This window comes from Bombyx mori, chromosome 13, assembly GCF_030269925.1.
Source record: "Bombyx mori chromosome 13, ASM3026992v2".
NCBI classification, from domain to species: Eukaryota; Metazoa; Arthropoda; class Insecta; order Lepidoptera; family Bombycidae; genus Bombyx; species Bombyx mori.
The window spans coordinates 15,525,391-15,550,240 of NC_085119.1; the positions used below are offsets into that span (position 1 = coordinate 15,525,391).

At 44.9% G+C, this 24,850-nt stretch overlaps 2 protein-coding genes and 1 long non-coding RNA gene across 3 annotated transcripts in view; 2 read left to right on the forward strand and 1 right to left on the reverse strand.

Moving 5' to 3' along the window:
* The window catches only part of LOC105841896 (uncharacterized), a 109,870-nt gene that overhangs the window by 51,575 nt on the left and 33,445 nt on the right, over nucleotides 1–24,850 (reverse strand). The window lies entirely within an intron of this gene.
* On the forward strand, nucleotides 1,935–3,705 carry LOC134199924 (uncharacterized). The gene is made up of 2 exons (XR_009974592.1): nucleotides 1,935–2,072; nucleotides 3,632–3,705. It is a non-coding gene; the product is annotated as an uncharacterized LOC134199924 (long non-coding RNA).
* Nucleotides 11,444–14,168, forward strand: LOC134200013 (uncharacterized). The gene is made up of 2 exons (XM_062671916.1): nucleotides 11,444–12,673; nucleotides 13,129–14,168. Exons 1-2 carry the CDS (start codon nucleotides 12,455–12,457, stop codon nucleotides 13,330–13,332), a joined length of 423 nt encoding a protein of 140 aa, XP_062527900.1. The 5' UTR covers nucleotides 11,444–12,454; the 3' UTR covers nucleotides 13,333–14,168.

A 24,850-nucleotide genomic window follows, 5' to 3' on the forward strand; every position in this document is an offset into this window, starting at 1 on the left:
GTTGAGTTTTGGGACACCCTGTATACCCGTGACGGCACACAGGACGGCCAGTAAAATATTTTCTGGTGGCAGTCAGACGCGTTAGGAACGCACAATAAATTACTTGTAATACCAACGACAATATCGATGATTACACAATCGATTGTTGGCTGAAAAACTTACGGCCTGTTCGATGGTGAGTAGTCACCATCAGTCAGTGGATGTCAATATGCATAGTCGTGTCATATAAATATAAATAAATAAATAGTTACTTACCTATCAACCTACGTAGGTCATCTCGGTCATTAATATCTCTGATGGTAGTGGTTGTCATAACATGAACCATGTCAGCGGCCGAAAGGCAGTTCAGTCTGCTGATATTACAAACACATGATAGTAAGCCCAACACAACACTGTCGTCTTACATAATATAAATTTCTAAAACACACATTTGAATAAAAATCGGTAAAAAAACTTTTAAGTTAAACGGTTTTATTTTATGTGCACTGAAAACTACAAAATAAATAAATAGTTACTTACCTATCAACCTACGTAGGTCATCTCGGTCATTAATATCTCTGATGGTAGTGGTTGTCATAACATGAACCATGTCAGCGGCCGAAAGGCAGTTCATGTAAGAACACTAACACCAGGGTTTGCTTGGTAGGTAAACTAAGCACACACTATAACAAGTAGGTATTTTGACCTTCTAGTTCAGAAATATTTTAGTACTAGGCAGAATAGCTTTTAGGCATATTAGACTAAAATAAAAACGTGGGGCCCCTCTGAAATCATATCTATGGCAGAGCATATCTTATACTTTGGTAGATCATGAGCTCGGCGTTCGCTGGTGAAGCCGCCACGGCTGGTTATTGAATGGTCAAAACCTCCAGTTACGATTATAGTAAGTCGATTCAGCGGACCCTGGACTCCGGAGCTATGAGGTTTTAGATGCGACCGGGATAAGCCGCTAGGATGATGATGATAACGATTATAATAAGTCGATACAATCCACACTTAGTATAGTAGAAAGTAATACAGAAATAATAATGGGCCCCACGTTTTTATTTCAGTCTAATATGCCTAAAAGCTATTCTGCCTAGTACTAAAATATTTCTGAACTAGAAGGTCATAATACCTACTTGTTATAGTGTGTGCTTAGTTTACCTACCAAGCAAACCCTGGTGTTAGTGTTCTTTCATGAACTGCCTTTCGGCCGCTGACATGGTTCATGTTATGACAACCACTACCATCAGAGATATTAATGACCGAGATGACCTACGTAGGTTGATAGGTAAGTAACTATTTATTTATTTTGTAGTTTTCAGTGCACATAAAATAAAACCGTTTAACTTAAAAGTTTTTTTAACGATTTTTATTTTCTTGTTTTTAGTATTTAGTGAAATTGTCTACCGAATATTCCTCATTCTATTTAATTCATTCAGTGCATCATTATTACATGGTTTCTTACCTGATAATTTAGTACAATCTAATTCCTCAATACATAGATAGCCCTTCCAGAGACTTGACTCGACTTAGAGCCACGTATGCTTGTCCTTCCTCAAACAATTTTGAGCCTAAATATACTACTGCATGGTCGACGGTGCTGCCCTGCATTTTATGGACGGTGGATGCCCATGACAAAGCTAAGGGCAACATCCTTCTTTCAGCCGTACCATAATTGAATTTTGCTGGAAACTGTATGGCTTTAGGGTAAATAACGTGCATGCCATTACATTGCACGCCGGCAAATCCCGAAGTGAAAACGCTGTGGTCACCTTAATGCCATGAAGCCCGAATAATTCTAGCAACGTCATTAATACTAATGAATACATTTGGAATTTCAATTCTTTCAGGTTCACCGTTTTCAGGTATATCTGGCACACTAAGTCGTATTAAGTCTTGTTCACTGATCTGGACATTTTTGTCAATGCTTACATCTCTATAAAGTGGGTTATTTCTAGTTAACCATCTTAAAGCGCTGTATAATTTTTCGCGAGATATTGTGAACTCTCTTGTGATGTTCAAATTCTCCAAACGTTCTGTAACTACAACGATACCCACCTGGCTGGAAGATCTTGGAAGCATATTAGGTAATCTTTCACTGACCTCAAAGATATCTTGGGCAAACAACACTGCTTGTCCGCGGAAACCGTACTGCCCGTATAGCCCAGTAAATTTTACGATTTTAACAAGCGGGATGATTCTACACAGCAATCGCTGCTCTGCTTGCGTCAGCGCTTGAATCTCATCTGGTATTGAACCTGGATCCAGATTATTCCAGTACGCCTTTGATGGTGCTATTGTTTTATTACTGGTCACATGTGTTTGGCAGCGCGAACATAAAAGTAATGTTGTTTTTGAAGACAGTTCTGCAGGTAGATATCCTAATACAGCTGTGTTGTAACGTACAGTATGAATTTGGTTAGGATATCAATGCTTCGTGCAAATGTCACAAACGTGTATACACGATGTGTTAATAGCATTTTCAAACGCTTGTACATGATTTTCAGCTCTGCGTTGCTGTGCACGCTCACGTTGGTTATTTAACCTGTCGTGGCGTTGCTCAGGTGTTTCTGAAGCTTCTAACTCCTTTCGTCTCTCACGCCGTCCTGTTAACCTGGCCTCATGTTGCTCAGGTGTTTCTGACGCTAATAGCTCTATTTGTCTGTTACGTTGTAATCTTAGCCTGGACTCATGACGCTCAAGTGTTTCTGACGCTATTAGCTCTCTTCGTCTGTCACGTTGTGATGCTAGCCTGCACTCATGACGCTCAGGTGTTTCTGATTCTACCAGCTGCCTTTGTCTCTCACGTTGTGCTATTAACCTGGTATCATGTTGCTCAGGTGTTTCTGTTGCTAACCGTTCTCTTCGTTTCTGTAGTCAACTGTGGGTTTCATTTTCACTCTCCTTTGCACGTTTCGTTCTATACTTTTCTTTTGCCTTTTCGAGCCTTCTTTTTCGTTGTGTAGCAGTTTCGTTTTTATTTTTGTTTGCTTTTTTATTTATTGTTGTTCCCACGATTAAGGGGCATTTTGACGGTCGACCCCGCCAGAAGTCCATCAAAGGGGCAAGGCTTAATATACAACAAGATGCGCCCAATCTTGAGGGGGAAGCGCTGACGACATTACATTTTTACCCACCCTAATGCCATACAGTCCTCGGCACGTTTTAACCTATTACCTTAACTTGGGTGGTATAGCTACCGCTTACTAACGAGGTATCTAATTACCTATTTTTTTTTATCTGCCCCTCTAACGTCACACAATCTTGGATGCAACTGTTCTCGACACGACTAATCATGCCCCCACCTAATACGCCATTTTGTAACTTGTAACACCTAATACGAAATTTTGACATAATGACAGTATTCTGCTAGTGTAGTCCTATTATTTGATACCCATATTGTGGTGGTTGTGGAAAAATATGTACCTAGTCCGCCATATTGGAACGGCGTCCATCTTGAATTTTAAATTTGACATAATCATCGTGTTTTACTAGTGTAGCCCTTTCATTTGATACCCATATTGAGGGGTTTAAGGAAAAATATGTAATCCGCCATTTTGTATCGGCGGCCATCTTAGATTTATAATGTCATTGATTTTATTATATTGTATTGTCATCTAAATTAAATGTGTGTACCAAATTTCAGATCAATCTGACAACGGGAAGGTGCTTAAATTTCAATTTCTAATTTTGACCCAAATAAATAAAAAACAAATTCCGTACAGGTCGAGCTAAATAAAACCGTTTAAAAAAGTCCCGATACACTTAAGACAGTATAAATTCTTAAAAGTTTTAACACTCGATTGTAAAACCTATTAGTTTCTTCAAACAAAACACAGAGCACAGAGCAATCAGACTGGATCAATGTAAATGGGACGGCTTGACAGTCTGTCTATTCCAAGCGATTTGCAATGTTAACGATACGCTATTTGCATGATTGCCACTCGATACCGATGTTAAAAACATCTCGCAACGCGATCTGTATTCCAATATCGATAATGGCGAACGAAACATCGGCGTTGCGTAATCGAGACATCGAGTAGACTTTGAATTGTAAATTTTCAGTAATAAGCGGGCGAGAGTGAGTTGCTCATTAGTAATTATAATGAAAAGACAGACGTGATTGGCTTCAAAGGAACTGTTTGATAGAAAAAATAAAACGTCTTCATATCGGAATGTGATAATGAACACGAAAAAATATGTGAAATGGCGCAACATCGAAAGAAGATTTTAAAATAATGTGTTCCAAATTCAAAACAATTAAAGTTGAAAAAAATATTAGTTTTATATTTTAGACCAGATTAGTTAGATAACAAACTAAGTACATATCTAATCATCATAATATAATTTTAATAGTTAGAATCACTCGATACAGTTAACCTAACTTAAATGCTAGATGTATATGACGGCGTTAACAATATTTCTAATAAACATCACGTGCAACAGGCGTGACTCACACAAGCCGGGTGCGCCGGCCGTGTCGTTCCACTCGTGCAACAGAAGTGACTCATAAGCCAGCTGCGCCGGCTAGTATAAAAAGGCGGTGCGTGCCTTGCGAGAAACACCGCCCGGGACACCAGTGCTACGAGGCCCCGATTGTTTGTGCTGTGCGATTGTGTGTGCCCAAAGTGCGAGTGTTCTATCTAGCGGTGTTGTTTCGGCGCGGAGACGTTCCGAGCAGCGTAACGCAGGACCCGGGAACAGGTGAGTTGATTGACACTTTCTTTTTTAACATCAGTTAATTGCGGGTAGTTGTCGATCAGCCTGGAGAAGCTGCGTACTCATTTTATTCTAAGAATAAAAACCGAGTTACGTTAGCGCCTCTGAGTCTGGCCATCTGTGTCCGTTCCCAGTCCTCCCCTACCCTTCGGGGTCAGGAGGGGCTGTTATTAAACCCGCGTAGCTGAACTATGGTGGCGGTTCACGGCGGCGACGGGAACCCCGTATTTAGTTCCGTGCTTAGGTTAATGTTTAGTTCGAATATAGTTTTATTGTCCATTTTCTAAATTAAATTCTTTCCCGTATTATTATTTTTACAATTAACCTAAGATATAATATAATTAGATTTATTATTAGTAATTAGTAATCATTATTATAGGGTAGTTATTCAACTGTATACTAGCGCCACTGTGGCAATTATTTACAATTAAATAGTTTAAATTAGATATACCCTCTATAACTTTAATATTTTTAGTAAATTATAAATTGTGTTTTTTTTTTAGTAAATTCTTTTGACCTTATACTGGTGAACCGACCGACTTCCTTAAGTGACCATTTTAGTAGTTCAGTCCAGTTTTACTGATCATTAGGTTTATATTTCTGTGATTTTCTTTTGCTTTTTACGGGACGTACTGTGGGCTCTCCCGTCGTTGCCGGTTGTTTTTTTACTTTATTAGTATTAATTTTCTTTTCTCCTTTTAATTTAATTTTTTTCATATTTATTAAAGTAATTATTTTAGCTGGTAGTATTCTATCCCCCTCTTAATTAAAGTTGGGGTGGAATCATAGTTTCTCCTTACCATATTTGTATAAGCCGATCGAGTTGGAGCTCCTGAGGGTAAGTCAGTTTTTGTTTTGTTTTGTTCATTTACTTTCCTTCCCATAGGTTGGTTTACCCACGTACAACTCGGTAGCCGGTCGCGGGGGGTGCCCGCAGAGTGGCTCGGGTCAAATTTCTTCTTTTTCTTTTTTGTACATTATTCATTTTATATTTTTTATCTTAAGTTTAGTTGATTAACGATTACTATTAGTATTATCAGTTACACTGAAAATCCTAACAACAAGGAGGGTCGGTCGTTGTCGTTAATAGTAGTACGGATGTACCGCCAGCCGTAGTGGCCGTTCATAGTTCGGCCAAATCATGTCGGGGGGGAACCCACCCCCAACTATCAGCACACCCGGCCCGTCTCATAAGGGACGACAGGCAATGCCGGAATGTCATACACCAACCCCAACACCTGCAATCCGTGTGGCCCCGATGGGACCCGGTGCGGGCAGTTCGTCCGGGCCTTCGGCCGCGGCCAGGGAATCCCTGAGGATCGTACCGGTGGAAAGTAACTTTCCTTCGTCGGCCGATCCCTCCGGGCCCTCTCGGCCGCGGAAGAAGGCCAGGTCAGAGTCTGACCGAGGCTCATCGGGTGACCAAGATAAACGCCCGCGTATAGGCCCTTCCTCCAGGTCGGAGGGAGAAGAGAGCGTGACCACGTCCACGGATCACTCCTCTACCGAGTCTATCACTCCTTCCTCGTCAAGATCCACTTCCCCCTCTGGGAGTCCAATCCCAGTCCAACCCGTTCCCAAGCCTAGAGCACCCGCCAGGACAGGGATTGCTCCTAGGCAATTGAGAACCCCTCCTCACTCCCCTTCCCCAACTTTATCCCCAATCCCGGTGGACTCTACCCGAGGTGCCCCCGCCCTAAGCGGCACGGCGGGTAACCTGGACTCCACCAGGTACATGGACCTCGAGTCCACCAGACCACGTCACGCCCCTATGCCTAACCCCATTCCCTCTACCTCCTATGCTGCCATGGCAGCTAGGCCGAGTATTCCTTCCACCCAGAGGACATCCCAATCCTCTCATGTCCCTCCCCCGAGGCCGAAGGGTCGTGCCCAAGAGGGGCTGCGCCGACATCCGCCAATAATGGTGGAGGCCCTTCCTAATTGGTCCCGCCACATGGCGGCCATTAGGGAGCGCCTCGGTCGCGCCCCCTCGGTGCGACCCTTCGGCGCCGGCTTTAGATTCCTGCCGACGTCGGTAGAGGAATACAGGGCGGTCCAGGCCTACCTGTCGGAGGCCTCTGCCAGGGATGGTACCATAAAATGGTACTGCTATGCCCTGACAGGGGAGATTCCGACTAAGGTGGCTGTCCGGGGCCTCCCTGCCGATACTGACGCGGCAGAAGTAACCGATGCCCTGAAGGAGCTGGGGTTTCCGGCTCGTCACGCCAGGTGCATCAGGTCCCAGAGAGGGCGCCCGGGCTGCGTGTTCCACGTAGCCTTGGACCACCTCTCGAAGGACGACCTCGCCCGCCTGTACGCAGTCAATGAACTGCTGTACTTGCCGGGGGTGACGATTGAGGGATGGCGACCAACCCGCGGGCCTGCGCAGTGTCATCGCTGCCAGGCCTTCGGGCACGCCTCCAATAATTGTCACCGAGCGGTCCGCTGCGTTCGATGTGCCGGGGAGCATGTCGTAGCGGACTGCCCGAGGCCGAGGGACGGCCCATTCTCCTGCGCCAATTGCGGGAAAGATCACGCTGCCGTCGACAGGCGGTGCGCGGTCTACCGCAAGAGGGCCAGGATGATGGGAGTAACCGTCCCTCCTCCTGCGCCGTTGGTGCCTCGATCCGGGAACACAGCTCCTCCTCCTTCTGTAGCTCCCATTCCGAAGGGGAAGGGGAAAGGGAAAGGGAAATCTTCCCAACCCCAACCCCCTCCCCCGTCCTCACCCATCCCCCCTGCCGTGTCAGTGGAGGCCAATCCATCAGCGGCAACGCTGATGGCAGAGGCCAACGCTCCGCGGCGGGGTATACCTGTTCCTACCCCTCGTGGTTCACACGCTGTTAGATTGCCCCATCCTAATAGCAGTGTTCCAGCTCGTGCTGGAACTCAAGTCCCACAATTATCAGGTCCGAAACAAAAAAAAAACCGACTAAAAAAAATAAAAAAAAAATTAAGGAAGAGAGCCCAACGGGATGCAGTGGTGAGTGCTCCTACTGCACCGGCTCCCGCGGCTCCTTTAACAATGGAGGTGGACGTGAACCCACCCATCGACCCAACTTCTCAACCGACTTCACAATCGGGAACGACCCCACTGCCCCAGGCCCAACCAGCCATCTCGGGCACATCTCAGCCCCCCCTCCCCCCCCGCCCTCAGCGCGAGCGCCGCAGCGGTCGACAGGCCTCCCAGCCTGCCGGCTTTGCTGCATGGCTGCTCGCACTGTGGGAGAAATTGTCCGAGGTGATCTCCGGAGTAATCCGTGAGATCGCCTCGGGAGCCAGTCCCTTCGGGGCGCTCCTGTCGGGGTTCTACCGAATGATTGCGCAGTTCAATGGCTAGCCAGGAGCTGCGCATCATTTATTGGAACCCCGACGGGATAAAGTCCCGAAAGAACGACCTGCTTGTTCTCGCCCGGGAGTATAACCCAGAGGTTGTGCTCCTGGGCGAGACCAAGCTACGTCCTCAGGATGCGTTCAGGATTCCAAACTACTTCATGTACCGACGTGACGAGCTTACCCCTGCCGGGCGGCCGTTCAGGGGCACTGCGGCCCTCGTCAGGCGGGACGTGGTGCATGATCAGTTGGATTTGCTGTCCTTCACATCGACAAGGTCAGTCGGTGTGAGGGTACACACCTCGGGGGGAGATATGCGGATTTATGCCGCGTATAGACCCCCGGGGCCTGAATTTCACCCTGAGGACATAAGACGGGCCCTGAATCACGACAGCCGCCCAGCTCTGCTGGTCGGGGACCTCAACGCGAAGCACGTCGCGTGGGGCTCCCGACTTAACTCAGCAGTGGGCAGGCGGCTGTTAGAAGATGCCGATAGGGGCGACTACTCCGTGGTCGGCCCCGACGAACCCACACACATCCCGACCGCCGCGCGCTATCAGCCCGATGTGCTGGACGTGTGTGTGCACAAGGGGCTACGGTGCCCCGTAACGATCGAGGCACTGTACGACCTGGGTACCCCACATCTCCCTATCCTGGTGACACTGGGAATGGGGCTCACCCGGGTTGCGACCTCGCCCCTACGACCGAAGGTCGACTGGGAGCTCTTTAAGAGACGACTAGTCGACCTTCCCGTGATTCAGGACCCCAACACCCCTGATGGGGTCGACGATGCGGCAACCCGCCTTGTTGACTCCATCAGGGGAGCGATCGACCAGGCGACGACTCTTGTGCCCAGCGGCGGGCCCAGAGGTATACTCCCGGCCCATCTGAAGGCGATTATTCGCCGGAAGAGGGGCTTGAGGAGGCTCTGGGCGACAACTCGTTGTCCCAGGATAAAGCGCGAGCTTAATGAACTGGAAGCGGAGCTGGCGACAAAGATTAGCACCTTTCGGGGCTATGCCTGGCAGGAGAGGATCGAGGAGGCCCGCGAGGACCCCTCCTCAGTATCCCTCCACCGGCTTTGTCGCCAGCTCTCAAATCGGCCTGCCCCGACTTGTCCACTCGTGGACGAGAGGGGCAACCGATGCTTCTCGGCTCAGGCCCGCGCCGATGTCCTGGCCGAAATGCTGGAGCGGCAGTTCGCTCCTAATGACTCTGCACCCTCAGAGGCCGCATTCCACCAATCGGTGGAAGAGAGCGTAGCAAGCCTACTCTCCTCCCCGGTGCCACCGTTGGGAGATGGTGATCTCATCACTCCCAGCGAATTGCGCCTCATCATCAAGCGGATGAAGAGGCGCAAGGCGCCGGGCGAGGACGGTATTCCCTCCCTCGCTTTTTTCCACTTCCCTGAAACGGTCATGTCATATATGACACGGCTGTTCAACTCCATTCTGTCCACAGGACACTTCCCGGGAATTTGGAAATTGGGCAAGGTTATCGCCTTGCCCAAACCCGGCAAGGACAGGAGAAATCCCTCCAGTTACCGTCCGATCACGCTGCTGTCGCACGTGGGCAAGTTGTTCGAGCGGCTGCTGCTGAGAAGGATGTCGCCGCACATCCTTCTCAGACCCGAGCAATTCGGGTTTCGTAGCGGTCACTCGACAACGCTGCAATTGGTCCGCGTCATGCATCACTTGGCGGATCGGACCAACGCGCGCCAGTACACGGCCGCAGTCTTTCTCGACATCGAGAAGGCCTTCGACCGTGTCTGGCATGCGGGACTGATCCACAAGCTGTTGCAGAACACGGACCTCCAGCACGCCTACGTGCGACTGCTGGGGTCGTACCTGGAGGGAAGATCCTTCCTTGTCGCGGTCGAGGGCGCCAAGTCGTCGGTGCGCCCAGTCACGGCCGGAGTTCCGCAGGGGAGCGTCCTGGCACCATTCCTCTACGCTCTCTACACCAACGACATTCCCACGCTCGAGGGCAACCTCGAAGCGTGGGAAGCCGACGTGAAGTTGGCGCTGTTTGCCGACGACAGCGCCTACTTCGCGTCATCCAACTTCCCCTCTGCGGCCATTTCGAGGATGCAGAGGTTATTGGACTTACTGCCCCAGTGGCTGGACCGATGGAGGGTCGCGGTCAACGTGGGGAAGACCGCGGCTATTCTCTTCGGTCCGGTCCGCACAAGAGTCGTCCCGGGACAGCTCAGTCTCCGTGGCGCTAATGTCGAGTTTAGATCCAGCGTCCGGTACTTGGGGGTCGATATCGACCGGAGTTTGAGGATGACCGCCCACGCCAAATTGGCGTTGGCGGCCGCTCGCTACGCGAGATTCCTCCTCCGGCCGGTGTTGGCCTCCAGGTTGCCGGTCAGGACTAAGCTCGGCATTTATAAGACGTATGTCCGTTCCCGTATCACGTACGCAGCTGCGGCCTGGTATCACCTCATCCCGCAGGCCATGCGGGTGAAGTTACAGGCCCAGCAGAATCTGGCTCTTCGCACGATAGTCGGAGCAGGGCGTTACGTCAGTAATGCCGTAATCGCCCGGGATCTGGATGTGGAGTCGCTCGAGGAGTTCATCCGGAGGCTAGCTCGTAATCTTTACGAGCGGGCTGACGGTGGACCCCACGAGCATCTCCACAATTTAGCTCCCTTGCACGCTAGACCACCTGATGGTCTGGCGCTACCAAGGGAGCTACTGGAACCCCCGGCTATGGTAAGATAGTCGGCTTAATCGGAGTGATATGGGAGTGCTCATAATGAGTGCCCCCATGGGACTGAGCTGTCCACACTCGTCACTTCCCCCCACATTGTTGGGGTGCCCCCCTATGGGGACCCATTTTCCACCCCCGAGGGTGGACCACTCCCCCGTTTGGGGAGTGTTTTAAGTCGGCCCCTCCCCGTGACGGACTTCCCCTTCTGGGGAGCCCGGAGCGGGTGAGCGCCTTACTAGTGCCGCGGCTCCCCCTCTGACTTGTAGAGGCGGGGCCGCGGCACGGGGCCGGTGGCGGGCCCCTCGTATCCGCTGACTGTTGTCCTGTGCTGTTGTAAATAGTAGTGTAGTTTAGTTTTAGTTAGCTTGTAGTTAGTCAGTAAGAAAAAAAAAAAAAAAAAAAAAAAAATTTAGCTTTAGGAAGCAGAGGACAACACGACGCCGGAGGATCCTGCTGCCGGGCGTCATCCCTGGAGCCATTCAAGCCCATCGTATTATATTTAAGTATTTATTTATTTTGTCGATGTAGTGCGCCGAGACGCGCATAACGAACAGCCCCCCCCTAGTATAACATCTTGCATCCACATCACCCCTGCCCTGTGTGGCAGGGAGCTTCGTCCCGGGCAGTGGGGATTGCCCCGAGGCCCGTTCCGTACCCCCGAAAGGGGGTACGACGACCCTTCTTGCTTGCGAGAAACATTCGTTGGACTGCGCTTGCCTGGTGCACTTACTATATCCTTGTTACGTTGTGTGATTCAGTGACTGTTGTACGTACTGGTTAAAGTTGGACAAGTGTTAAAGTGAATTGTTAAGATAACATATTGTTGATTAAATCAGGAATCAAAAAGTGAAATCGTTTTACTTGGTGTTCAACAAGATAATGTCTACCCTCAAGCCTACATCAGAAGTGAGATCAGGACTCTACTCTCACTGGCGTGACGTGTTTGAACATGTTCGAAGTACAGCAAAAAAAAACATGATGCAGATCAGAATACTAGTAGTGGTACGCCACAAGAGCGTGAATGCAGCATACGTAAGTCGTGTAATAACGTCTCTGTTACCTCGATGGAAGATCTGAGCCACGAAGAAATCGTCACATCTTACGTTCTGGCTCATGTTGCCCAGTTTGACTGTCGACTTCATCACATGGCATTTACTAACGGAAATACAACACGTAACAAGCTATTGCAAGAAATTAAGGCAAGTGCAAATCTCAAGTGAAACTTCGATCGCAATAATGGATCTGTCATGACGAGTGGGTAGTTCCGACACGAATCGTTTTTAAGCCAATGACTACTGCTAGAGTTACATGGCACTAGTACAGTAAACCAGGACATGAGACTGTGAATTGTCGCTGAAATTTTAGAATCTACTCGATTCAATACCAATAACACTACACGTTCGATGACTTCGGGCTCCAGCAAGCAAACAAGAAAGCAAGCAAGTTTCCGTGGGGAAGAAAAATTGACACATCTGAAGTCGTCGTGACCTGTAAGATAAGACGTCCGGTGCGTTCGTGTCTGGCGATGCGGCGGTGTTCGGGTTCCGCTGGCGGATGCAGGTTTTTCCGGTGAAGTGCGTGCTTGACATGTGTTCGCGGTTGGCTTCCTCAGTGTGGGAGTAACATCGTGTAAGACAGGTGGAACCCGTTTGCGTGGTGGCTGGTAAGATTTGTTGCGGTAAGAAGTTTGCATGGTGGTAAAATGTCTTGTGAGTCTGCACAGGTAGCCGGAGGTGAGACTTCCGCGGTCGCGGCCCACACAGTCCGCGAGAACCGGGCAGATCGCCTCGACGGTACGGAGGCCGGCCGACGGGTCCGCCAAACGACGAGACCACGCCTCCAGCACGGACTGCCGATATTGGAGCCCCCGCGCTCCGGCTGCACTTGCGCTAGGGCGCGCCGCCTCGTAGGAGACTGTGAGGTATCATTGAATAACTCTGACTGCGATCGCGCGCTGCCGGCGTCGCAGCGCGGCGATGTTCTCGTGGGTAAGGACGTGGCACCAGACGGGTGCTCCGTATAGTGCCATCGACCACACGGGTACCATCACCCTGCCTATTTCTACCGTGAAGCAGTGGTGTATTTCGGTTTGAAGGGTGGGGCAGCGGTTGTAACTATACTGAGACCTTAGAACTTCTATCTCAAGGTGTGTGGTGCGTTTACGCTGTGGATGTCTAGGGGTTCCAGTAACCACTTAACACAAGGTGGGCTGTGAGCTCGTCCACACATTAATACGAAGAGCATAATCAAACGAAATTAGATACGAAGTTTAAAAGGCCGTTTAAAGTAGTTGAAGTATTGGATGGTGTCGATTTAATTTTGACTCTCACACATTCGCTTAAGGCTCGAGCTACTACTTGCCTCACAAAAATACAGCCTGCAAAACCTGAACAACCTCCTCATCCGTGGGCGCCCGGCTCTCGCCTGCAAGTCGGCTGTTACGTGTGCGGTGATGCGAGCCATGTAGCTTCTGGGTGTTCCATGCGCTACAAGAAGAAAAACGACACTGCTCCAGGTGCTGTGGCAGGTCCAACCAGAGACGTCAACGTGTGTTCCAGAGCTTCAGTGTGTTACAGATAAGTGGTTTTGGCTTCCCCTTTATGTTCCATTCAGGGTCAGAATGTAGTCTTATAAAACAAAGTCATAGTAATTTATTCAATGGTAAGCGGTTTCATGAACAAGTCACTCTTTGATCTGAAAGTAACTTAGACCAATCATGATGGCAAGAGCACTTAGGGGATATTCAACTCGCCCTTAATAGTGCACGTTGTCGAGTAACAGGGTTTACTCCAATAGAATAGACGTTTGCCGTTCAGGGTAGTTCACTTGAAATATCTAAAGTTTCAACAGAGTGATAATCCCTCTAGATTAGATCTTGATTTAGCACAGTCGAAGACCGGCGAAAACATAAAAAAAGGGCACAAACAGAAGCTTGGTTTAGTCGAGGCAAAGCTAAAGTCAAACTCTTTTCCGCTGGGGATTTTGTTTTCGTAAGTTGACCGAAAATGTAAAGGTCCCTTCAACATTACTGCAGTTTTGGAAAACGATAGGTATAAATTGAGACATGTAAATAGTTCTAATAGAGTGTACAAATTTCCCCATGAAAACTTACGTGAAATACCTCGAGGCCCGTCAGGCCTACTAGAAATTTCTGAAAATTATAGTGACGATGACGTGACGGCGTACACAGATGGGTTAATTAATCTTGTTCATGAAACTGATCTTAATGATGACGACTCTATCACTGACAATAGAAGCGACATTTTTGTCCGCAAATAGCGATACAGCAAACATAGTCTGTGGGTAGTGATACAATGTCTGTAAGCTCAGGCACCTCAGGTGCAGGTGTTGGAAATGTAGAAAACGATGGTCGGTCTCGCACTATTTCTGAAGAAATTCCGTATAAATGTTCTGGTTTAAGAAATGTTTTAACAAACGCTACCGTACACGCAGATTAAAAAAAAAAAAAAAAAAGAGAATTGTATGTGGCTAGAGAGATGTTAATCCGGACTAGCAAAAAAAAAAAGAGAAAAAAAAGAAAGTGTGAAGTCATTGAAGGGTCTGTCCGGTCCAATGGCTTGGCTATAGGGATTTTCATCCAGATTAGCCACAACAATTAGCTACAGGGATTGCGATTCGGTCTAGCATTATCCGGTCCAGTTCGAAAAACTGAAGGGATTCCGGTCTAAGTTAAAAGGGACATACTTACATTCCTGAAGAGTTTTTGAACTGGCCCAGGTATGTAAGCAGTCTGAAGGTTATTTATAGCCAGTATAGGATTTTCTGAAGAATTATGCGAACCGAACCGTACTAGATTGTTAATATCATAGACCACGTTTTAAGTTGCATCCGTTAATGTCAGGATGAACGAACACGTTTGTTGTTCACAGACATACCATAAGAATGCGCGCACGAGGACGAGCGCATGTCAGTATGGCCGTGACGGCGTTAACAATATTTCTAATAAACATCACGTGCAACAGGCGTGACTCACACAAGCCGGGTGCGCCGGCCGTGTCGTTCCACTCGTGCAACAGAAGTGACTCATAAGCCAGCTGCGCCGGCTAGTATAAAAAGGCGGTGCGTGCCCCCACCTAATACGCCATTTTGTAACTTGTAACACCTAATACGAAATTTTGACATAATGACAGTATTCTGCTAGTGTAGTCCTATTATTTGATACCCATATTGTGGTGGTTGTGGAAAAATATGTACCTAGTCCGCCATATTGGAACGGCGTCCATCTTGAATTTTAAATTTGACATAATCATCGTGTTTTACTAGTGTAGCCCTTTCATTTGATACCCATATTGAGGGGTTTAAGGAAAAATATGTAATCCGCCATTTTGTATCGGCGGCCATCTTAGATTTATAATGTCATTGATTTTATTATATTGTATTGTCATCTAAATTAAATGTGTGTACCAAATTTCAGATCAATCTGACAACGGGAAGGTGCTTAAATTTCAATTTCTAATTTTGACCCAAATAAATAAAAAACAAATTCCGTACAGGTCGAGCTAAATAAAACCGTTTAAAAAAGTCCCGATACACTTAAGACAGTATCAATTCTTAAAAGTTTTAACACTCGATTGTAAAACCTATTAGTTTCTTCAAACAAAACACAGAGCACAGAGCAATCAGACTGGATCAATGTAAATGGGACGGCTTGACAGTCTGTCTATTCCAAGCGATTTGCAATGTTAACGATACGCTATTTGCATGATTGCCACTCGATACCGATGTTAAAAACATCTCGCAACGCGATCTGTATTCCAATATCGATAATGGCGAACGAAACATCGGCGTTGCGTAATCGAGACATCGAGTAGACTTTGAATTGTAAATTTTCAGTAATAAGCGGGCGAGAGTGAGTTGCTCATTAGTAATTATAATGAAAAGACAGACGTGATTGGCTTCAAAGGAACTGTTTGATAGAAAAAATAAAACGTCTTCATATCGGAATGTGATAATGAACACGAAAAAATATGTGAAATGGCGCAACATCGAAAGAAGATTTTAAAATAATGTGTTCCAAATTCAAAACAATTAAAGTTGAAAAAAATATTAGTTTTATATTTTAGACCAGATTAGTTAGATAACAAACTAAGTACATATCTAATCATCATAATATAATTTTAATAGTTAGAATCACTCGATACAGTTAACCTAACTTAAATGCTAGATGTATATGACGGCGTTAACAATATTTCTAATAAACATCACGTGCAACAGGCGTGACTCACACAAGCCGGGTGCGCCGGCCGTGTCGTTCCACTCGTGCAACAGAAGTGATTCATAAGCCAGCTGCGCCGGCTAGTATAAAAAGGCGGTGCGTGCCTTGCGAGAAACATTCGTTGGACTGCGCTTGCCTGGTGCACTTACTATATCCTTGTTACGTTGTGTGATTCAGTGACTGTTGTACGTACTGGTTAAAGTTGGACAAGTGTTAAAGTGAATTGTTAAGATAACATATTGTTGATTAAATCAGGAATCAAAAAGTGAAATCGTTTTACTTGGTGTTCAACAAGATAATGTCTACCCTCAAGCCTACATATACTATCAAAACCATAAAAACAAAAACAAAAGATGATCATTTTCGCCCAAAGCAGATAAACATATTAGTTTTATTAGCTCTTGTTGTTCTTAATAATAAAAAACGCGTGAAACTATACAGCTTCACTTAAAGTTGAAGATCGTGCGTCAATTTTATTCGTCCAATTTTATGTAAGCCCAACCAACACAGGAAACTATATTGCTCCCTGTTGATAACCCAAAAAACGAAGATTGTAATACGAACCAAAAATGCTTACAGCATTTTTATTTCGCTACAAAAGCGAACGAGATGTCCTCACGTTGAAATAATAATGCGGCTTCCATCGCACTAGGACTTGCCCGAAAATAGTGTCGTTGATACTGTCACCAATTTTCGTGAAGTGCCTACGTAACGCTGTATCGGATACCGAAAATCGAGGCCGAAGCAATATAGAAGATGTGATATGACATGATTGTGTTTTGTTGCGATCCCAATATCTAGACTGAATCGAAAATGTATTTCATGTAAGCACGAACAGATGTTACCCAGCTATTTGATGATTAATTTAAATAATACGTGAAGCAAAAACTTTGTATCCCTTTTGACGAAAATTGCGCGGACGGAGGAGTATGAAATTTTCCACACTTATAGAGAATATAGAGAAGAAGTGCACAATGCTAATATTTTTTTTAAATAATGCATAAAAGATACATTAAATCAATATAGAAAACATTACACACACTACATACCATGTATTTGACGCACTATGCATACTATTTATTGTCAAACTTTTATTCTTGACGTCTATTGTCAAATTGAGAATACATTAAATATTGTTTGTCTTTGTTAATATTTTTATAGTGTAGTCTTGGCGAAATTTGTGATTACAGAAGTATAAAATACAATCATAATAGTGTACAAACTTACAATTCCAATTAATTATAGTCGAATTTCGACTACTGCGGGACCTCTAGTTACTTTAAATTAGATATGAGATCTTTTTGTCAATGAAGTCATGAAATTTCACAAGACGTGGTTGCGTTGTCGAAACCTCCCTATATTTGTAGATCTGTTAAGGCTAGTAGTTGTGACATGTTAATGGCATGATTCGCTCTTATTAAGAACTCGGCCTTAACCCGGCTTCCCCTAGCACCATCTTATTTTGAAAAAAATAGTAATCTTTTTATTGTTTAAATGTGAGCTCACAGCCCACCTGGTGTTAAGTGTTTACTGGAGCCCATAGATATCTACAATGTAAATGCGCCACCCACCTTGAGATATAAGTTCTAAGATCTCAGTATAGTTACAACGGCTGCCCCACCCTTCAAACAAAACGTATTACTGCTTCACGGCAGAAATAGGCGGGTGGTGGTACCTACCCGTGCGGACTCACAAGATGTCCTACTACCAGTAATGATATGTATATTCATCGATAGTTTTCCGCTAAGGCCGTTCCTATGCTACATTTGTGTATTCAAAAGTCCTTAATTTCTACTCTATAGGACTATTTAAAGATTCAACTTGCATTAAGTTATTTTATGAAATTATCTTTGAACTATCTTTGAATTTATTACTATCTTTGAAATTATCTTCTATCTTTGAATTTATCTTTGAATGAGTCCGCCTTCACAGAAATACAGTAAATAGATTTACTTTCATTTCTATTATTTGCCTCCTAAAATAACTCTTTCTGCGAATAATTGGAAGAAAAAAAACATTTACCCACAATAAACAATATCTCTGTAGTCTCCTCAGTACTCAATGAAATTATAAGACGTTTCCCTTAACGAATAACAGGTACCGGAGTGAATAAGCGGAAGCACTTTAAGACGTCAACGTTCACAAAGGATATTTTGATGTCCATTCTCTTCCCGACGCTCGGGGCTATTCGAGATCCTCTTCAGAAATCACAAACGTGGTTTTCGGGATTTCGAATGATACCCTGAAAATAATACGCTTTAGGCGAAAAGTAACCGAATGTATTATTCCTTTGAACGTAATGAATAACTGTGTTACTGTTTCTTACTATGAATTAACTGAGTATAAAAACTAACGTAATTGTATAACGATAGCTTTGGTTAGTTGATATCTATACATATAAATAAAATTAGAGTGTCTGTTTGTAATATTGAAATAACCGTTTTTTACTACATGCATATGAATATGGTACATACACCAAAGTAACATTTCTGTCTGTCTGTTTGTTCCGGCTAATCTCTGGAACGGCGGGACCGATTTTGATTAGACTTTCACTAATAGGTAGCTGATGATATAAGGAGTAGCTTGGGCTACTTTTTTTAGACTAGCTTCGCCCCGTGGCGTCACCTGCAGTTATTGTCGTACCGCGCGCAACATGGCGGGACTCGCCTATCAATAATAAAATTTAATGTTTCCGAAGCGAAGCGAGGGCGGGTCGCTAGGAAGATAAGTAAGACTAACAGAGTGATTATCAAAGCAAGCATTTAATAGAAGAACAACAACAACAGTATGGAAAATTTAGAGGAGCCTTATGATGTACTGAATATATGGAAGCCGATCCATTCTACTTTGCCTAGATAATCTAAATAGTATTGTAAAATCATCAGGAAACGAAGATTCAGACATAAAATTAACAACCTGGCAGAACACTTTTTGGAGTGAAACTTCTTTAGGCGCATGAGGGTAAATTTTTTACAGAACGTCACGCAGGTATGAAACGGAAGTGACATCAAACTACTATTGAAATTAAGTACTTGTCAAATGTCAGTAGTAGTAGTTGTTGTATTTTTCTAACTGGAAAGCCAAATGTATCATACCATACGGCCTAATATTTTATAATTTTTTTGTGAAAAATGTTAATAGGAATTGAAATGAAATGAAAAGAATTTGGAACATTAATCAAATAGCATGAAATTAAATTAGTCAATTCAATTGGCAAAATATTAGTAATTTTCAATTTAGAAATCTAAACATAATGTGACTGTCAACACTGAGGTTTGAGATTGACATTTGACAGACTTTTGGCGGGAACATATCTTCCTTTTTCCCTTCCTCTAAGTCGCGAAAATCTAAAGTTTTAGATTTGTATATATATAAGCAAAACTTATAAATTAGTTCGCCAAAAAAGTTTCACTTCTGACATGTGTACTCTGTACGCACGCACTTTTTTTAATTACTAATTTTTAATTTTAGAGTCGACTGGATGTTTAAATTATATGTCCCATACACATTATGTCCAAATTTTGTAGGACGGTAATACCTGAATGATTTTAATTTAAAAAAAAATCCGACCCTGCTAATTCGATGTCTAATATTATATTCAAAAACAAAGCTTACGAGGTCTAAAAATGTCAGCGCTCGAATTACAAACGATTCCACTCTGAGCCAGCGATGTTGAACGGGCCGTTACCGAAAATGACAAGGCATGACTACGCTTTAACTCCTAAGTAATTACATACACGTCATAGTCTAGAACGTGGAACGTAGTTGAGTGATGGTAGGGTGCCCACGAATCGAGTTTTGGGAGGACACGACTAAATTTGATTGAATTTTATTCGTTAGTTTGATGAGCGTATAGAATAATTCAGCTCTCGTCATTTAGAGCGAATTTAATGAATTAGAAGTTCAATTACTTTTCTGAATTTTTTTTTTCTGATTTTTTTTTAACCATTGATAATAAGAGGTGAGGATAGCCATAGGATTACGATGTATCTCGACTTATTACTATTACTCGAAATATTTGAATATCTCCGTTTAAGCACTATTTGATATGTTAATTACATATAGAATATCAAAATAAATTAGTATCATCACACATATATTTTATAATAATAATATGTAGAGATTATGTGACTGTGGGCTCGATTGGGCAAATAATGTGCAGTGAATATTGTGAGCAGTGAGTGTATTTTGCTGCGTTAGCGTGGTACGGATGGTTAGGACGGTATGGACATGTGATGCGTAGAGAGAAGATGCATGTGACTAAGAGACGTATGGAAATGGTAGCTATAGGCAGAGGGGGAAGAGGTCGACCGAAGAAGACATGGATGGAATGTGTGAATGACGGACGATATGAGAGAGAGATGAGTGAGTGTTGAGATGACGGCTGATAGGAGAGAATTGAAGAGAAAAATTAGCTGTGCCGACCAAACCTAGTGGGATAAGGTGAAAAAAAGAAGAGTGTATTTTGCTGTAAAGTGCAGCAGCCAAACAGCTTACAACTGGGAACACTATACTTGAGCCCTTAGAACTTATATCTCAAGGTGGGTGGCGCATTTGAGTGATGTCTATGGGCTCCAGTAACCACTTAACACCAAGTGAGCTGTGAGCTCGTCCACACATCTAAGCAATAAATAAATAAAAGCAACTGGAAACAAATCATGAACAGTCATCCGTCCCCAAATTAGGATTCACTGTATTATGGGCACCAGAGTCTGATATAAATACGTTTAAATGGAAACATATCTAGATAATAAACATCCAGACAAAGAGCAAACAAACCTGTTTAACACAATAATATTTGCTCGATGTGAGAATCGAACCCGCGACCTAGAGCACAACAGTCAAGGCCGCTATCTACCGCATTAGCGAGTCAGTCAGCTTATGTTAAGGAGTTTCATATTCCTCGCAATATCTGCAGACACGATTGGAACTGATAAGACTTAGCTTATTCCGTTAAGGTCTTTCTTAATATATTTGTATTTCAATATCTAATAGTTTAAAATATTGACTAGAATGTTAAGCAAAAACAAAATTGACAGGATGTGTATTCTAAGCTAATGATATTTTAGTCTAAAATCATTAAAACATAGCTATAAGATGGACTGTATAATCTGAATAGGATACTAATACTAAAGTCTCCAAATTAACACGAAAAATGTATTGTCACCTCAAACTTATTTCGCGCAACATTCAAGAGTCGCGAAAGCAAGAAGCCAGTGAATTAATAATGACGTAATGAAAAGTAATTTTGAAAAAGATTATTAGATTTAAAAAATCTACAATTTTATTTATCAAATCCCAACCCAAGAAGTCGTGTTAAATGAATTACAGCTTTGTCAGTGGCTTGTCAACAAAAATACATTGAATCAGTAGGAAAATGTAAATAAAAACATCACCTTGTTGACATAACACAAATCGTGTGATTTATTTAGTAATTGAGTTTATCAAATAAATAAATTTGTTGTTTGATGTATGATTTTGTTTATGTTGAGCTTTAGTGTTAGCAGCTGGAGCTTATCTGTGTAAAGCACTTATTTCACTAAATAGTAGCAAATAGTATTTAGCAAGCTTTAGATTACGAATTGAGTTTGGGAACGGATTCACTTATTAATGTTCGCTGTTTTTTTCGCTTTTTTCTTTAATGTAGAGACAGACTTCTATTGCAACTTACAATTCATTTGTCATTGAATGTATTAATTTATATTTCGTATTCCTATACTTTATATTGGACCTAATAAAAAATATACCGAAAAACTGAAGGTAGGATAATATTGTGTCGGGATGTATCATGAACCTGCCTATTTGAAGTCAGGTTGGTGTAACATAGCTCAGAGATATTAAAAGCCGCAATGAAATGTAAATTACAATATATAGACATGCCCATTTCATTTCATTTTAGACATGCCCGTTTTTATTTTTACAAAAAAAATATGCTACAAAATGACAAATTTCGCAAAAAAGTTTTTCCGCATGTGTTCTTTTTTTTGACAACAAAATTTTCTGTATTCAGTACACATACTGTTATCCGCTTGTTTAGGGTCATGTTAGAAGTTAGAAGCATGTTTTTTATTTACATATCATAATTAAGCAACGCTGTTAGTCTTTTTCCGTGTTTTCATCCTACATGGTATAATGTAATGTGGCTCACTCGAATGATGTCATCAATTGAATGTATCTCCAAAGAAACTGAAAGAGTCTGAATCACATCTGAAGAATCACTATTTTACCCATTGTATGCCCAAATCGAATGTTAGTCGTGTCTTAGAGTTGTTACGGCTCATTTTGCTCTGGCTTGCCATTACAAAATTAGGCCATATGCTGGAAAGCTATATTATTATTAAACATTAAAAAAGTGGTACTCTGTAGGAGAAGGCTTCTTATGCAAATAAAAGCTTCCAAGTCGTTTGAAATCATTATGGCCTCAAGGATAAGACACCCGGTGCATTCATTGCCAAGCGTTGCGACTGAGCCGGTGTTCGAATCCCGCAAGCAGGTACCAATTCTTTAATGAAACACGTACTTAACTGATGTTCACGAACGACTTGAAGTCGTCGTGGCCTAAAGGATAAGACATCCGGTGCATTCGGGTGTAGCGATGCACCGGTGTTCGAATCCCGCAGGCGGGTACCAATTTTTCTAATGAAATACGTACTCAACAAATGTTCACGATTGACTTCCACGGTGAAGGAATAACATCGTGTAATAAAAATCAAACCCGCAGAATTATACTTTGCGTAATCACTGGTGGTAGGACCTCTTGGGAGTCCGCACGGGTAGGTACCACCACCCCGCCTATTTCCGCCGTGAAGCAGTAATGCGTTTCGGTTCGAAGGGTGGGGCAGCCGTTGTAACTATACTGAGACCTTAGAACTTATATCTCAAGGTGGGTGGCGCATTTACTTTGTAGATGTCTATGGGCTCCAGTAACCACTTAACACCATGTGGGATGTGAGCTCATCCACCCATCTAAGCAATAAAATAAAAAAAAGACTTCGACGGTGAAGGAATAACATCGTCAAATCAAAGGCTCAAAAATTATGATTTGCGTGTTGCTATTACTGGTGGAAGGGAGTCTTGTTCTTGTCAGTCCAGGCGTGTAGGTACCAACACCCTGCAACTAAGCACTAACGTTTCCGATTCCGATTTGAGCAACCGACGCGCGTGGACGTGCTCATTGTTCGTTCGATCGCCCGACCTCGGTTCGTGGCACATCTGGCGTCCAAGTGTTTTGTCGGAAGTGACTACCGGTGATAATAGATCATTGTTCGTGGCACATCTGTGGCCCAAGTGTTTCTCGGAATTTGTACCTGCGCCTAATTGCAAGGCATTGCCGCCCGGGAACTGTGCAGTGGTTCTATTCACTCTAATTCTATTATATTTATTCTATTCACTAAAATTTCTAAAATTCCTAGAATCGCTTCGGCCAATTTAGTGTTACCGACGCAGGGGCCTCGCCGCAAGGCGAGCGCGTGTTTAAGTCCCGGGGCAGCCCCCCCTGGGCAGTCCGAAGAAATGGAGTTCTCTCCAACCAACACACTGCTCGCGGAATTCTTAAGCGAGAAATACCCGGCCCTCGAAGCAGAATTTTTAGCTTACAAAGCTAAACGCGCCGTGAACTGTTCTGCCGTGCCCGCCGCGCCCGCCGTTTCCGCCACGCCTGCCATTCCCGCGTCCCCTGCAAGCGCACGCAAATCTCCCGCGCCGTACACCGCAGCCTCCGTCGCGCCCAGCACACCCGTGTCCCCCATACTCCCGCGAAAAACTCCCGCGTCTACCGCGGCAGCTTCCGTTCTACCTCAGCGATCGTCTGCGGCCTCCGTCGCGTCCGCCGCTCCCGCGCCTTCCTCCTCGTCCTCCGACTCAGACTCGGATATGGAGGTTGACCTCGTTCCCGCCTCATTGACAGATGGATTCACCCTCGTGCAAAAGGGTAAGAAGCGCGCCGCGGAATCCCCACCTTCCGCGGCCGCTAAAATAAGCAAAGCCGCGAACGCGTCGCGCCCCCGCCCTCCGACCCCCGTCGCTCCTTGTCCCCGTGCCACGCCGTCACCGCGCCCGGTGGCACAAACGAGAAATCAGGCCCCTCCTCCGTTGATTCTTCAAGAGAAGGCTGCTTGGGACCGTGTCTCCCTGGCCCTTAAGGCCAAGAACATAAATTTTGCCAGTGCCCGTAACCTCGCGAACGGGATACAGATAAAAGTAGCAACACCCGACGACCATAGAGCCCTCTCAAGCTACCTCCGAAAGGAGCGTATAAGTTGTCATACGTATACGCTCCAGGAGGAGCGTGAGCTCCGTGCAGTCATACGTGGCATCCCCAAGGAGTTAGATGCCGAGCTTGTAAAGGCCGACCTACTCGAACAAGGCCTACCCGTAAACTCCGTGCACCGCATGCACACAGGACGCGGGAGGGAGCCATACAATATGGTTCTCGTCGCCCTCCAGTCTACCCCCGAGGGTAAGCAAATCTTTAACGTCCGAACGGTCTGTAGGCTTTCCGGAATCACCGTGGAAACCCCTCATAAAAAAGGCACTCCGAGCCAGTGCCACAATTGTCAGTTGTGCGGGCATTCTTCCCGTAATTGTCACGCGCGCCCTCGATGCGTCAAGTGTTTGGACGATCTCTCCACGACTCTTTGCACTCGCGATCAAAAAACCGCGACTGAACCACCTAGCTGCGTCCTGTGCCAAACACAGGGTCACCCCGCGAATTACCGTGGATGCCCCCGAGCCCCTAAAATAAATCGCCGCGTCGCGCGCCAAAACCGCCTCCGAGCTTCCGGCCCTGACATCAAAGCCACGGCACCCTCTGTGCCGAAGGCTAAGCCTGCCTTCGTGCCGGCGCCGGTGCCCAGCGGCTCG